Genomic DNA, 15,094 nt, shown 5'->3' with positions numbered 1-15,094 from the left:
AATCCAGGGGACATCCCAGAATGCATCCCGAAAGGCTCTAAGGACCCTTTAGACTCACAGAAACCAACCTCTTGGTGAGAAGGGTGAATTTTCACCAATATCAGCTCCTCTCTCCCCTCTGGCTGCATAGCTAAACTACACACATTTCCCAGTCTCCCCAGCATTTAGCAGAGGAGAACTGAATGCCGGCCAATGACATTCAATTCCTTCTCCCCTACCAGATGCTACGGAGGACTCCAAGGCCCCTGCAGATGGCCGAGCCACAACAGGAAAGGAGCCTGGGCTCTGAATGACTGTGAGGCACAGTGCACCCCCACCACCAACCCACCTGGACTGGGCAGTTTATTTACAGAAAATAAGCTGCTGAGATTCGGGAGCTGTTGGAATCAGCAATCAGCCTATTACAACCAGTCTACCCTCCTCAGGGACACCCAGCCCAGGAGTGCAAGGGTGGTGACATGTTCGCTATCAGAGTGAGCTCCTGGTGGGAAACCAGCATTTCCCAGCTACGGCCTTGGGCAGGGGGCAGGAGGACGGGCGCCATGATCACACACCACAACCTAGGCAGCACCAATTCCCAAAAAACTTTATTATTTTAAGTGGCAAAATGTGATTGGTCTCTGTGGGGCACCTGGTAGGGTGGAGGGAGACCCGGAGTGGAGCTGGGCTCCACCCATTACAAAAATCAAAGGCTTTTATAAAAAATGCTATAAACTGGTATCAAAAGAAAACCCAGGGGAGGCTGGAGGAAGAAGCAGAGAGGGAGGCGGGAAGAGAGCGCGAGGCAGGGGGCGGACCAGAACCTTCGACCACTAACGAGGGAACCCGGGCTGGGAGGGAAGGTGACGGGGGAGTCGGGAAGGTGACACAAAGTGCATAAATGTGCCTCCCCAGACGCTCCTCAAAGGTGGAGGGGGACAGAGGCTGCAGCCTGGGGCATGGGGAGGCTCCAGCTGTCTCCTCGCTGGGGACCCCACGGGAACGGGCACTGCCTGAGACTGCCGGCTGGGAAGGACCTGCACCGGGAGGGAGAGAAGATTTTGAGAAGACGGCGGTGGGCGCGGGAGCTGCTTGCCCTCCTCCCCCGCACCATCCTGGCCCCCAGACTGAGCTCAGCTGTGAGGCCGGCCCCTGCTGGGGACCTGGTGAGTATCCCCAAGGGTCCCAGGACAGCCGCAGGGCACAGGGACTGTCCTTGAGCCCAGAGAGGAAGGCAAGGATGGAGCCCTCCTCCTCGTCCACCTCAAGCCAGACGATGTCCTATTCTAGGGACAAAATGGAGGGGAAGCCAAGGGATCCATCAAGCCTCCCGAGCTCGGCCCCATGTGCTGGCAAAAGGGGGATGGAGAGCAGAGGGGGCCTCCGCACCCCTGAACCCCACTCTCCAACCCCAGCTGGGCCCAGGGCCTGTCCTCACCGCGGTGACTCCTCAGACCTTCTTCTTCTTCAGCTTCAGGGCTTGCAGCCAGTTGGGCGACGATCCTTCTGACCTAGAATGCAGTGGGCAAAGGTCGCAAGGCAAACCTGAAGAAAGCTGAACGAAATGAAGACCGGTAGAAATAACCCCCCACGCCGCCCCCAACCAGAGGCGGCAGCCTGCGGCCCGGCTGGGGAGACCAGAACTTGGCCACCAACTTCATAGTCAGTTTGCAACATCTCCACCTAACACCCCAAGCCTCGGCTCTCTCCTCCACGTAAGTGGGGTTTTCCTCCTCAGGCCAACACGGAGAGGTCAGCCGATGCTCCGAGACCAGGTGACCCACCCTGAGGATTTCTCTGGCTTGGGAGGTAACGCGAGGGGCTTCCCCAGCCCCGGGACTTTGCAGGACTTGGAGCGCTGGACCGCAGGCTCCTTCTGGCTTGACTTGCTCTCCGCCGGCTCCCCCTCCTCAGCTGAGCGGTTCCGGGGGCGCAGCTTGGCCTGAGAGACGAGTTCATATGCAGACGTGTCAGAGGGATGGGGAGGACCATCACAGAGGGCCAGGCCTTCTCCCAAACGCATGCAGTCCCCAGAATCAGGCCTGGACCCCTCTGTAGTCCTTCGGCCTGACAGAAGGGAAACCACTTAAAGACAAACCTCCCCCAGGAGCCGGGCCACGCCTTGCATGCAGCAGGCCCTCAAAGAGACCCCGCTGGACTGAATTCAGACTATTTGGCTGGACAAATAGTGCGGACTACCCACCCTGTGCCTTTGCTCACTCTGTTCCCTCCCCCTGGAAGGCCTCCCGCCCCAACCCCCACAGCCACCTCCTGTGCACACCTCAAAGCTCAGAGCAAATGCTACAGGAGGCCTCCTCCGATCTACGCTCCCAACCCGCACTGTTAGTTAGGAAACAACCTGTGTCTCTGAACAGGCCCAGCCCTATCGTGTACCTCCCCAGGGCCCCCTAAACGTCTCCATTTACCAGAGCTAATTAGGGACATGGCTCGTGTCCCCCACTACCCCATGAGGTCTGGGACATGGAACACACCTTGTTCCTCCTTCCATCCCACTTAGCACACAGCACAGGGTCCAGCAGGACCCTCACTAGAGAGAAGAATGACAGGAAAAATGGGAAGAAGAGGATGGAGAAACGAAGAGATAACGGAGAGGAGAAAGGCTGGACGTGAGGTGGCCAGCTGGCCAGCTGGCTGAATGTGTTTGCTGAACGATCAGATGGTACCTTCAGAGCTGACGGGCTCAGGCCAGGAAAGAGGTTGACTTTCAGCCCTTTGGTGCCCAAGGACATCCGTGTCCGGCGGTTCTGAGGCTCCTCCACCACCTCCTCGTCCGAAGACGGCACACGAGCAGCTCGTGGCTCTGCAAGGTCAGGGCGGGGTCAGCACACGCAGCATCACCAGGCCCCCCGACCTGGCACACCCCCGACACCGACACAGACATCAAACGACACGTCGGCCCTACCCGTAGAGTCCTGAAACAGGCGTGCGTCCGAGTCGGCCGCCTCTGACAGGCCCAGGGTGCCACCGGGCCGGATGGCCGGGGCCCGGTGCCCACGCTTGCGCCCCAGGTTGGCACGGTTCCGATACATGGCACTGTCGAGAATCTCGGTGTCCTGTTTGGGACGGCGGCAACACCACTGCCATTGCTGTCCTGTGGTCCTGCCGCATCCCGCATGAGCCCCTCCACCGCAGTCAGCTGTGAGCGGACCCCTCTGGCAGCCCGGAGCCCCCTGTTCACGTGACGCGGCCACCACCCTTCGCCCACCACCCACTTTCTGCCTCCTGGACTGAGATTGCTCAGGCCCTGGTTCCACCACCCGCGCCCCCTCCTCGCCCCAATAGCCCACCCACTGCCCTGGGCTCGTCCTCCACTGACCTCAATGAAGGAGAAGTCCTGACTGGGGGAGCTCAGAGGAGGGCCTTGAGGGGGCCGCCGAGAGGGCCTCGTCGGGCCCTGCTCTCCCCGCCCGGTCCCTGCAGGGTCCCAGGTGCCGTCCACCTCTTCTGTCCGGCTGGCTTCTCCATCAGGCTGGGGCCTCCAGGAGGGCAGAGAGTCCTCCCCTCGGTCAGCACCCGCCATGGCTCCCTCCTCTTCCGATAGTCGCCTGAGGCCAGAAGCTGCTGACTCCGAGCGGGCCGCAGCCCTGGAGCTGCTAGCAGCCAGCATCTCCTCCAGCAGGCCCTGGGAGCCCGAGGGTGGCGAGCGGGCTGGGCGCCCGCCAGGGCTGCAGAGGAGACAGACCAGGGACAGTCTCCATTAGGCCGCGTCTGCCTCCCTTGAAGCCCCCTTCCTAGGACCTGTCTCCACCCTCCCCCGACCGCCTCTTCTCCCTCCTTTCCATGCTTTTCCCAGACTCCTTCAGGAAGGGCACGGTCAAGGCCTCAGACAACACGGCACAGAGGAGACAAACTGGGCCAGCCAGCCTGGCAGGTTCAAATCCCGGGTCCATCATCTCCTGAGACTCTGGATGAGTCCCTTCACCTATAAAAGCCTTGGGGTTCTCTACAGAGTCAGTGAGGGTATGAAGAGAGAATCTAAAGCACGACACAGTATCTGGCGCTCAGTGTGCCCTATAAACAGCTACTGTTACTGTTGCTATTGTTACTGCTTGGGTGGTCGTGTTGTTATTGTTACTGTTTGGGCGGTTGCTCGCCCTGGGGGAAGCCAGACGCTGGGCCGATCTGCCTGTCTACCTTCTTCAGCCCCCACCGTGGCCCATGTCATCTCCTCCTGTGCCCTGGCCTCACAGAACAGCCAGGGCCTCTCAGAGCACCCCAGGCCGCTGCAGGCCGCTGTATATCCAGACACCCTGTTCCCGTGCCTGGACAGCTCCCCACCACCCTTCCACTCGCCCTCCCTGCCATTCACTGCCCCTTCTGAAGCCAGCCCACTCCCCTCCCCCAGCCACCGCCCCTCCTCAGCCCTGCAAGCCCAGGGATCCACCTGTGCCAGCTTCTGCCTCAGAGTCCAAGGTTCTTGTCCCCACTGCCAGTCTGTGAGCAACTCAAGGACAAAGACAGGGCCCCTTTTGCCTCTGTGCCCCCAGCACCTGGCTCAGGGCCTGGCCGGGAGCAGGACTAAGCAAATGTTTGCCAAGTGAATAAGAAGTTGGGTCACCTTGTACTTCATCGCAGCTTATGTGTCTTCTGCCTTGCTGCTCCCTCAAAACACAACGCACACACACAGCACAAGGGGTTCATGTGTTGTTCAGCTGCCACTTGCTGGCACACACAGACACGCCCTGCACACACTCACGGCACACCTCATGCAGGAAGGTATGCGCTGTTAATCCGTCACTCCCTACCAACACGTACACACACACACACACACGCACGCACCCCACGCTCACACCATGTATCCGGGCGGGTGTGGGAAAGGCTGGCTGGGCACCGGAAGCCAAGCCTTGAGTCCCCTACCAACTGGAGGAGGAGGAGGAGAGTGAGGCAGGTAAGTCAGTACCAGGGCGGAAGGGGGTCAGTCGGGAGAGGACGCGTGTGTCAGCCTGTCCTTCCACAAGCTGCGGACAGGTGAAAATTAAAGAGGTCTGGGGAGGGAGGGAAGGAGGGAGGAGGCAGAGGGAGCAGCAGAAGTTCAGCTGCCCTGGATGGGGGCCAAAGCCAGCTCACCCTGCTGCTTAAAATCTGGGAGACTGGGATGGGAGGGGATGACACAGGATCCCACCCAGCCGGAGGAGGCCCTGCCCCGAGCCTCGCCCCGAGCCTCTCCCCGGGGTGGGGCGGAGAGCAGGCTGAGGAAGAGCTGAGGGGATGTGAAACAGCGGATGGGTGGATGGAAAGATCCACAGGCAGAGCAACACCTGGCCCCAAGCCAGCGGGCAGAGGACAGTGGAGGAGCAGGAAGGGCTCTGGGGGAGGCAGGGGCAGCGGGGCGGGGGGAGCGCTGGGGAATGCAGTGTGCCACGACCCTACCTGCCCGGCTAAACCCCACTTGCCCTTCTCCTCATCTCAGGAGCATTTTCCTACCTCTGAGCACCCAGAACACCTACAACCTCCGCTCCTCCCCAGCAGCGAAAGACAGACAGGGTGCTCAGGAGCTGATGCTGAGCGCTGCCACTCGGGGCAGACCTGGGCTCCGTCCCCTACGATGCCTGCGGCCTTGGCCAAGTTATTTATCTGCTCTGAGCCTCAGTTTCTTCATCTGTAAAATGGGGATAATAGAAGCACCTAGACTTTGCTGACTTTGTTGACAGAAATATGTGCCAGGCACATAGCTAACACTTGATAAATCTTTAGGATAATCATCATGATCCTCAATGCAGGTTCCTGGCCTGAGGACTTGTCTCATCTTATACCATGGACGCCCCTCGCCCCACGGGGACATTGAGTCTCCTGAGGGCTGGACTCCATCCAACCCCACCCGCACATCGCCACTCCAGGTGCAAGCCCAGGGAATGGTATGCAGTTGAGCTGCAAAAAATCAGCTTCCCACTGTTTCAGGCTCCAAGATTCAAAATAAGGGAGGTCCGGGCTGGAGCTGGAATGATGAAGCGAAAGGAGCAGCAGTTGGCCTTGACCCAGAGAGGCAGGAAGAGCAGCCAGATGTATGACCCCACGGTCAGAGCTGTGGGTTCTTGTGCAAGTCACACTGCCTTGCTGGGCCTCAGGCCACTTGCCCATGGCACGAGGGGGCTGGCCTCGGTCATCTACGCCTCTTGGAGTCTGTAAGAGCCCAAAATGCCTGCAGTCTACAGGCCTAGGGGGAAGGGAGGAAAATGACCAGGAGGCCAGAGAGGGGAGCGGCAATGCACCAGCTCGCGGGGGACCCAGAAACACCGCTCCCATCAGGACGAGGCGGCCCTACACAGAGGAGGGGAGCCCGAGCTCTCCCTACAAGCCCCCCCATGCTGGACAGCATTCCAGCCAATGACCACCACTGGAGGAACCTTTGTCTCACATGAGAACAATGAGAAAAATGTCCCCCAAGGGCCTCGCTTTATGAACACATCCACCCAAATCTGCAAAACAGGTACAACTACAAGTCGGGAGTGTTTTTTCAGTGGTTACCACGTGCCGGGCAGATCTCTATCACTTCACGTGTGTGAACTTCTAACCCACACAACAACCCTGCAAGTTTGGGGAGTAAGTTACTCCCAGCTTACAGACGAGGAGGAGTCGGAGGGTCACAAAGCGGGTCGCAGAATCGGGACCCAAACAGCCAGACCGCTCCGAGCTATCCTCGAGGACATCTCGTTACCAGGGGAACCTCCAAAATTTCCTTCAGAGAGCGACTTTCCAGAGTATAGAATTTCCCTAAATCAGATGCTCGGCACAGGAGCTTCTAGTGAAGCGAGTCTCCGTAACGTTGCCACAGACAGAGGTAACTGTTTTCTTACTCCTGGGCGTTAACGGGCTCACACGTGTGAACACACACACTTGGTCGCCACTGCGGCCACAGAGCACACAGCATTTTCCAAGCTTGTAGCACAGCCAGAAAACCTGTGACGGAGACCAAAACGCAGACAGCTGAGGACACCCAGACTCTCCGTCCCTCCCGGTCCCCTCGTAATCCCCCCGATCCGGCCAGCCTCTCCTGCCACCTCGAAGAAACCGAAAGGGAAGAGCGACACCAGCTGGAGGGGAAAAAGCTGGAGGGCTGTGGGTCCCACTGCTTAGTGGTCTGAGTGCGGAACGCAGCAGCTGCGCCTCACTGAAGCATTTAAGATCAAGTGGGAAAGAGGCACCGCTGACTCCGTGACCTGACTCAGGTCACACCACTGCCTCCCTGCAAACTGGAGATATACTCCCTTCCTGCCTCACTGGGGCTGTGAGGACTGGCGAGGTCAGACTCGCAGCCGACAGCAGAGTTCTCCAAGTCCCGGGAAGAGAAACTGGGCCACCACGGGGCGACCACATTCCACCGGCACCCAGATAGTTTCCGGAGTCTAACGTTTCGAAAGGGAGGCTCAGACACATCCCGGATCCCAGGAGCCTCTGGACTCAGTCCTGTGCGCGCACCCCCCGCGCTGCAGTCCCTACCTCTTCCCCACCGACAGCCCAAGTCCCCGGAATACCCCTCAGCCTCCTGGGCATCGTCCTGGCCTCTCCCTAGGGTCTGTCCACTTCCTCTACCCCTCTCCCTCCCTGCCTTCCTGTCTCGCCACACTGGCCTCCCTCTTCTCCTCTCCTCCACTTGGGCCCCTCCTCACTACCATGAGCCCTCTCCACTGAGTAACGCAAGAGTCTCCCCACTCCTCTCCCTTCCTCCCCTCCCCTCCCTCCCATGGCCGCTGAGAAGCTCCGGGGTGGGAAAAGTCAAACTTCCTACTCAGTCAAGAGAATAAAACTGAATCTCAGTGGATGGAAATGTTAACGAAACAGACGCAATGCCCTGTCCTACCCTTTCCAGGTGTGAAATTACCTCGGTCTGTTTAGAACACAAAAATCCCTGAGACAGACTGTGGGTGGCTCATAAAACTACCAGTGTGTTCCTCTGGAAAGTTCTTTTTCAGCAACTCTGTTCATGGAGGCCAAGGTCATGGGGCCAGGTGCCAGGTCCCTATGTCCTTCAGGTTCTTAAACTGTTCCTTCTTCTGGACTTTGAGACAGGGCAGGAAAGAAGCACCGCATCCCTAACCTCCCAAGAGACAATGAGGACCGCTGTCCACTCTAGCACAGACCCGCGGCGGCTAAGGCCAAGAAGACACAGGGTCCTCCATCCCACGCTCACGAAAGCATCAGTGGTCCCTGGCCCAGGAGCACCTGTGGCTTCAGCATCACGCGGCCTGGGGAACGGCCGCTGTGCATGAGTGGAACCCACCAGAAACCACCCGAAGAGGGGACATACACTATCTCCTCCAGCACAGTCACAATACAAAATCACCAAGGAAGCTTCAAGCATGGGCTGCAAGAGTAACACCTCAAACCTCACGTTCATCGTTTCAAAAAGGAAGTCACCTGTACGCGTGTCATAAAAGTCCAGTTAAAAAAAAAAAAGTAAAAGTAAAAATTCATAATCCAAACCATCTCAATTTCCCAAACACTAAAAGTCCTTAGGGAAGGAGATTTCTTCCCTCCCCAGAAAAGGAGCCATTTTTCGGACAGCCACCACACCTCCCCTCCCACGCTGGGATGGTGTTGCCTTACCTGGCTCCGAAGCCGGGGGCTTCTCCCGTCTCCGTTCTGGGGTCCTCAGGGAGGGTCTCCAAGGAAGGGGAGGAGTCATCTTCTCCCTGGGTCTCTGGCCCGCTTGTCTCGCCCACCCCCAGCTCCCGGGCCTCCACAGGGCCTCTGGCCTCCAGGCCAGTGCACAAGAGGCCATTTTCCCTGAGGCCCAGCTCTGGGTGCTGGCTGACCTCCCCCACCCCGCGCTCCCTGGCTTCACTCGGGGCCCCAGAGAGCTCCACGTTTCGGAGCCCCAAGTCCTGGGTCCAGTCCACCTGACCCACTCCGCATCCCCGGGGCTCCTGAGAACCTCCGGCCTCTGGGTCACATGGCACCTCCAGATTCCTCAGACCCAGATTGTTGCCCCAGTCCACTTGGCCCACCCCAAGCTCCCTGGGGCTGCAGCCAGCCCCTGCAGCCACATTTCTCAGCCCCAGGTCAGCTGTCCAGTCTGCCTGTCCCACGCCTCGCTCCCTTGACTTAAGGAACTCTCCAGCCCGCACACCTGACCAGTCGGTCTGCCCCACGCCACTCTCTCTGGCCTGGCTGTGGCCTCCTGCCTCCCCCACCCCAGCCAAATCTCTGGCCCTCACCCCGACATCCGAAGTCCAGTCCTTCTCCCCGACCCCACTCCCCCGGGGCTCCTCGGACCCTCCAGTCTCCAAACGGCTGGCCAGCTCCACGTCTCTCAAGCCCAGGTTGTCTGACCACCCCATCTGTCCCACGGTGTCCTCCCTGGCCTCACTCGAGCCACTGGAAGCCACACAGCTGGACACTTCCAAGTTCCTGAGGCCCAGCTGGTCAGTCCAGTCCATGGGCCCGGCCGAGGTCTTCTCAGGAGACACAAAGGGGCCGCCTTCCATCTTGCCGGAAGGGCTCAGGCCAAGACCACTCACTCGGTCATTGCCAATGACTCCAAACTGATGGCACCTCTCGGCGGCCTCCACGCAGAAGTCACCACTCCAGTCTCGCTGCCCCGGGCTGAAGGGCACCTCTGGCTGGGGGACAACACCGAGGCTGAAGTCACCAGCCCAGCCTCGCTGCCCCACCTCTCTGTCTTCCTGGTCAGCAGCACCTGGGCTCTGGGCCCCTGCCTGCGGTCGCCCCTGCAGCCCTCCAACCTCCTGGCTGGCACCGCTGCTCTGCCAGCTGCTCTGGTCTCTCTGTGCCAGCGCCCCGTCCTGCAGCTGGGGGGTGCTGGGGCTGAACAAGCCCCCTGACTCCCTCTCCTCAGGCTGGCCTGCACCCCGGCTGGCCTCGCCCAGGCTGTCTCCGCCGCTCGGAATCTTCTTCTCGAACTCCTCATCCTGCTGCTGAGCTTCCTCCGGGCTGAACCCGCTGTTCAGGGCTCTCCTGCCGAAGCCTCTGTCCTGGGGGCTGAGGGCCGTGGGGCTGCCGCTGATGCTGTAGTCCCTCATCCAGGCACTCTTCCCGAAATCCTGGTCCTGCTCTGCACCCCGGCTGCCGTAGGTGCCAAGTGAAGAATCTCTCTTCCCAAACGGCTGCTGGTCGGCATCCTGGCTGCTGTACCTGCCCGAGACATGGTCCTTCTGCCCTACTTTCTGGCTCTGCTCGTCCACCTCCTGGCTGGCATAAGCACTCAAAGAATCTCTCTTCCCAAACTCCCAGTCCCCAAGACTCCCAGCCCGACCACTGTAAGTACCCAAAGAATCCCTCTTCCCGAATTCCTGGTCCTGGAGCTCCGCATCCCGGCTGGAGTAAGTGCCCTGGGAATCCCTCTTTCTGAACTCCCAGTCCTGAGCATCTGCCTCCTGGCTCTGCTGAGTGCCAAGCTGGGCTGGCTTTCCAATCACCCAGTCCTGGGCCGCGAGCCCCCCCAAGGCAGACGCTCCACTGCCATCTGGACTGCCCAGCTCCATGTCCTCCTGGCCAATGCCACACCTGCCAGCCCAGTCCCTGGCGCTCCCTTCCCCCATGCCTTGCCCACATTTGCTGGACCAGTCCCTCTCTCCAAGGCCTGGGTCCCCTCTATGGCAGGTGCCCCCAAGGCCATAGTCCTGAGAAATGTCCTGGGACCAGCTGGAGGGGCCAAAACTGCTGGGCTGTGGGTCTGCTGCAACCCCAAATTCAGTCTGTAGATCCTTCTGGGCCCAGCCAAGGAGTCCCTGCGAATCAGAAAAAGAGGGAGAGACAGAGAGGCGATGCTCAGAGTCAGTCGGGGCGGGAGCCCATCCAGAATGAGGGTCAGCACTGCCCAGCGCCCCAGAGCCGCACCTTGGCAACGGAAAAGCCTGGGTCTGCTTCCCAGCTGTGTGACCTTGAGCAAATCACTTAACTACTCTGGCCTCAGGCTCCTCATCCTTAAACAGGGATAATTCCTACCGCAAGAGTGGTTAGGGAGGACCAAACGAGATCACCAAAGCCAAGCACTCAGCACAGTGCCTGGCACGAAATCCAGGCCATCGACCCCCCCCGCCCCCCCGGTCGTGTTTACAGGCTTGGGCAACACTTGGCTCCCAGCCAGGAGATAAGCTGCCCAGTGCAGTGGGCTCCATGGGGCACGGGTGTGCGGTGCACTTTTGGTGAGGAGAGGCCAAGGCTCAGGGCCCCTCCACAGCCTCCCTGCCAGGGTAGGATTCCACCACCACCACCCTCTCCTAGCCCTCAGTTCCCAGCCCCACCTTCCCTAAGGGCCCTCTGCCCAGCCGGCCCCAGGAGGAACTCTCAGCCCCGGGGGAGGGCAGCGGGAAACAGGAGGGACAGCCTCTGGCACAGGCAGGGGACCCAGCCGGGACTCCCTGCACCCCACACCCCATACTCCCTGACTCACGGCGGCGGGCGGGCGAGGCCTCCCAGCCTCGTCGCGCAGGGCCGCGTTGGCCAGCAGCCTCTCCAAGACAGACACGCTGGGCTCCCCGTCCCCAAGCCGGGCCATGGTCCCTGCCCCCTACACCCGCCCCGGGCTGCTGGGCTGCTGGGTTCGGCGGGCGCCAGGACGGGGCCGGGCCGCTCCCTGGCCTGGACCTGTCCGACGGCTCTGGCTCTGCTCCGGCCCACCCTGGCCCGCTCTCTCCGGAGCAGCTGCAGCTCCGGCGGCCCCGCCCAGAAGTCGGTTGAGTCACCCACATCCCGGGACAGACACACCTACTGCAGGAGCCAGCTCGGGTCTTAACTCCTTCCTGCTCCTCCTCTTCCTCCCCCTCCGCCAGAGGGACCCCTGGCTCCTCCTTCTTTACAGCCCCGCCCCTACCAGCCCAGGCTGGGCTTGAAAAATACACTTCGAAAGCCACCTGGACACCAGCCCTTACTCTCTGAGGCAGCAGCTTGGTAGGAGAAAGGGCACTGGGCTGGGAACCGACACTCCTGTGCCCAGGCCTGGCCACCAACCTGCTGGGTAACCCTGCACAAGGCTCCGCCAGCTCTGGGCCTTGGCCGCCTGTCTACAGGGCAGGTCCTGAGCTCAGTGATAATAACTGTCATAAAAGCCAACCCTTACTAAGCACTCACGAGGAGCCGGGTGCCATTCTCAGCACTTTACAGGTATCATAGCTCATTGAGTCTTCACAATCACCCTGAGGTAGAGCTCATCCTTATCCCCATTTTACAGATGCAGAAACTGAGAGGCACAGGTGGAAAAGTAACTTGATCAAGATCACACCTGGGCAAGTGGACGGCACAGCCAGGAGAGGAACCTAGGCAGTCTGGTTCCAGAGCCCACACTGTGACTACACTGTGTTGCCTTGCATCACACTAGTCCTACCAACGGACCAGACACTCACTGCATATGTGCCAAGCACCGAGCTGTTCCGCATCTCATTTTACCTGCGGTTCATCTCCAAGAGGCAGCTGTTGTTATGGAAGGACCCTGAAGCTTAGAGGTTACAGCACACCCCCAAGAGCACTCGGCCAGTGGATGCTGGCGCCAGATCCGAGCTCACACTAAACCCTAAGCACCGTCCCGCGGCCCCTGCCCTGTCGGCTTTGCGGGACTGCGCAGACGTGAGGCGCACGTTTACAGGTGCCTTGCTCATGGCTGTGTCCCCAGCTCTTGACACACAGAATCCACGCTGAAAGAACAAAGCCCATCGAAGCCATGGCTTCCATCCACTGATGTCCCCACCTTCCCCCTGCCCATCCTCACCTCAGAGCAGGCACTTAGGGTCTGTGCATCCTTCAGCTCAGATCCAGCTCCCCGCCTCACACTGCCAACACTGGGTGGTGGCGAAGCCAGGAGGTCGTCCAGCCAGTGGGAGCTGCTTTCAGGGCCTGCGGGCTCAGGGGACGCCCTACAGGGGTCTTGAGCCTCTGTCATGGGCTGGGTGGTCTCAGCCCGGGCCAGGGTCACAGCCTCCTCTTCGGCAGGCAATGCCTGCCTGAGGTCAGGAGTGTCAGCAAAGAGGACACAGGGTTGGTCAGGGGGTGCTGGCTGCTGCTGCCCCAGGACCGGCTCCAAGACAGGCAGGGCGGCCTCACTGGTGGCCAGAGGCAGCAGGGACTCCTGTCCAGCCAGGGGCTGCCGCTCCTCGCACCTCTCCTCCGCCTGCAGCAAGGCTGATTCAGGTGAGGCCCCTGCTGTTGGTGCAGGATCAAGGGGACCAGCCAAGGACGGAAGCTGACCTTCCCCATCACCCTTCTGGACTGGGTAGATGCCATGATCATCCGCCTGCACCCAGGAACCAGGCCTTTCCGGCTCCTCTGGAGCTGATTGGGCCCCTCGCCCCTGCTGGGACACTCCCTCCCTGCTGGACGCAGCCCGGTCACCAGCCGCCTCCGCAGCCTCAGCCTCCGCAGCCTCAGCCTCCGCAGCCTCAGTGGCTTCAGTGATGGGGGAAGGGGGTGGAGAGTCCAGCCGCCACACCCCTAGACCAGAAGGCCTAGTGGGGAAGGTCCACTCAAAGGACTGTGACAAGCTCCAGTTGGACTCTGTCCCACTGCCAAAGGGACGAGGATCCAGGGCCGACTGGCTCTCCTGGGTTTGGGGCAGGTCAGCCAGCGAGCCCCCCAGCTTCTCCTGGTCTTGGCCGGGTGGCCGGAGCAAACCTTCAGAAAATCGGCGCTGAACCAGGCTGGCGGGGCGGAGGTCTCCGTCAACCCTGGCCACCTCCTCACCAGATGGAAACGTCCGGTCGAGATCCAGGAACTCGCCCCCATCTATCAGGGGCCTCGGCGAGGTGGCTAGAGGCTGCTCTGGGCTGTGGCGCCCTGAGACCTTCTCCATGGGAGAGCTGCCAGGTCTGGGGGCCTCTGGGACCTCGGCAGCAGGGAGCTCTGGGCTAGGGGCATGACGAGAGCCCTCCTCAGGCAGGGCCACAGTCAGGGATGCTGGAGTCACAGGAAGGCAGGGAGAAGGCCTAGAAGCAGCAGAGCTCTGGGCTTCTTCTGGAGGCTGAGAGTGGCGGGGAAAGCTCTCAACGAGTGAGTGAAGTCGGGAAGGCCCAGGGCCTGGGCCTGAGGCTTCGGCAGGGAGGCTTGGGCTGGCAGAGCCTCCATTCTCCGAGTTGGCACCTGGACTTGAAGGGACCCAGGACTTGGAAACCTGCAAGAGAAAGGTCAAGAGCCATCACTCACCTTTTAGGTGAGTGGGAGAAGCCCCTGCCAACCCCATATGGACAGCAGGTCAGCTGCTTCCTCACACTCTCATTCCATAGACAGGAAGAAGAAAGTGGGGGGCCTCTCAGGACAACTGGGAAAAGGCCCCAAAGATGAGTTAGGACTTCTGAGGGTTCTCAGACCCCTCCTTTAGGCCCTCTCCCAAGAAAACACATCTAACCTTACAACCTTGGTCACGTGGTATCACCCACACCGCTTCAGTGGTTCAGGTCCTCCCTCCCACTCACCCCAAAGCTCACCGAAGGAGTCCGTGGTTCATGGGTCAAGATCACTGGCTTCGTAAAGGGAAAAGGAAATTAGGGGATCTGACCACCCCGTCATGCGGGAGTTCTGCCTCAGCAGGACTTTAAGCCCAGCAGAGCCCCAGACCAGCTCCCAGGGGTGGCTCAGGATGGGTGCGGAGCTCCACCCTGCTCTGTGTCCCCACAGAGCTGCCCGGGGATGCAGGCAGGCCTCAGGCTTCGGGCACAAGCACTAGGGGACCTGAAAGCTCCTGGCATGGAGTGACCCCGGCACTGCCTCTCATAAGCTGTAGCCCCCACACACACCCTATATGGTGGTGGCTTGGTGTGTGTGAGCCTCAGCCTCCCCTTCTGTTCACTGGGGCTGGTGGCAACGATGTCCCCCTCACAGAGTCAGGCAAGGAACATTTAAATTTGTGCACGTGGCCTCTCGGGACAATGGAAGGTAGGCGGAGGAGGAGGACAGAGGGGCATCAAGCACCTGGCACTCCACCACTCCATTCGGCCTGGCCCCAGAGAACGAAATGCGGCTTGCTCTATCTGACCTTTGGTCAGGCTGACCCAGAGGTCACGCTTCCCTTTGCCACCCCCTCCAATGGCTGCTGGGCCCAGGCAGAGGAAGGCATCCTGCTTGCTTCTCAAGGCCCCTTCCACGGCCTCTGTCCTCCCTCCTCTCTACCAAACTCTAGTTTTAAAGCTCTTGCCCTTAAACTACATCA

General features: G+C 60.4%; 1 protein-coding gene across 3 annotated transcripts in view; it reads right to left on the bottom strand.

Annotated features, from left to right (window-relative positions):
• Window positions 1-565: 565 nt before the first annotated feature.
• TNKS1BP1 (tankyrase 1 binding protein 1) overlaps window positions 566-15,094 on the bottom strand; it is a 23,941-nt gene continuing 9,412 nt past the window's right edge. For all 3 annotated transcript variants that reach the window (XM_039860376.1, XM_039860377.1, XM_039860378.1), the window contains exons 5-12: window positions 12,665-14,059; window positions 8,545-10,688; window positions 3,317-3,665; window positions 2,903-3,053; window positions 2,664-2,800; window positions 1,764-1,921; window positions 1,418-1,490; window positions 566-1,016 (exon numbers count right to left, since the gene is read on the bottom strand). In XM_039860376.1, the coding sequence (XP_039716310.1) occupies window positions 1,430-1,490; window positions 1,764-1,921; window positions 2,664-2,800; window positions 2,903-3,053; window positions 3,317-3,665; window positions 8,545-10,688; window positions 12,665-14,059 (4,395 nt within the window). In that variant the 3' untranslated portion in view covers window positions 566-1,016; window positions 1,418-1,429. The remainder of the gene's footprint in view (window positions 1,017-1,417; window positions 1,491-1,763; window positions 1,922-2,663; window positions 2,801-2,902; window positions 3,054-3,316; window positions 3,666-8,544; window positions 10,689-12,664; window positions 14,060-15,094) is intronic.

This window comes from Pteropus medius, unplaced genomic scaffold (assembly GCF_902729225.1).
Source record: "Pteropus medius unplaced genomic scaffold, Ma_sr-lr_union100, whole genome shotgun sequence".
Classification (NCBI taxonomy): Eukaryota; Metazoa; Chordata; class Mammalia; order Chiroptera; family Pteropodidae; genus Pteropus; species Pteropus medius.
The sequence above is the reverse complement of the archived record's forward strand: the minus strand, read 5'-3'. Positions and strand labels throughout refer to the sequence as shown.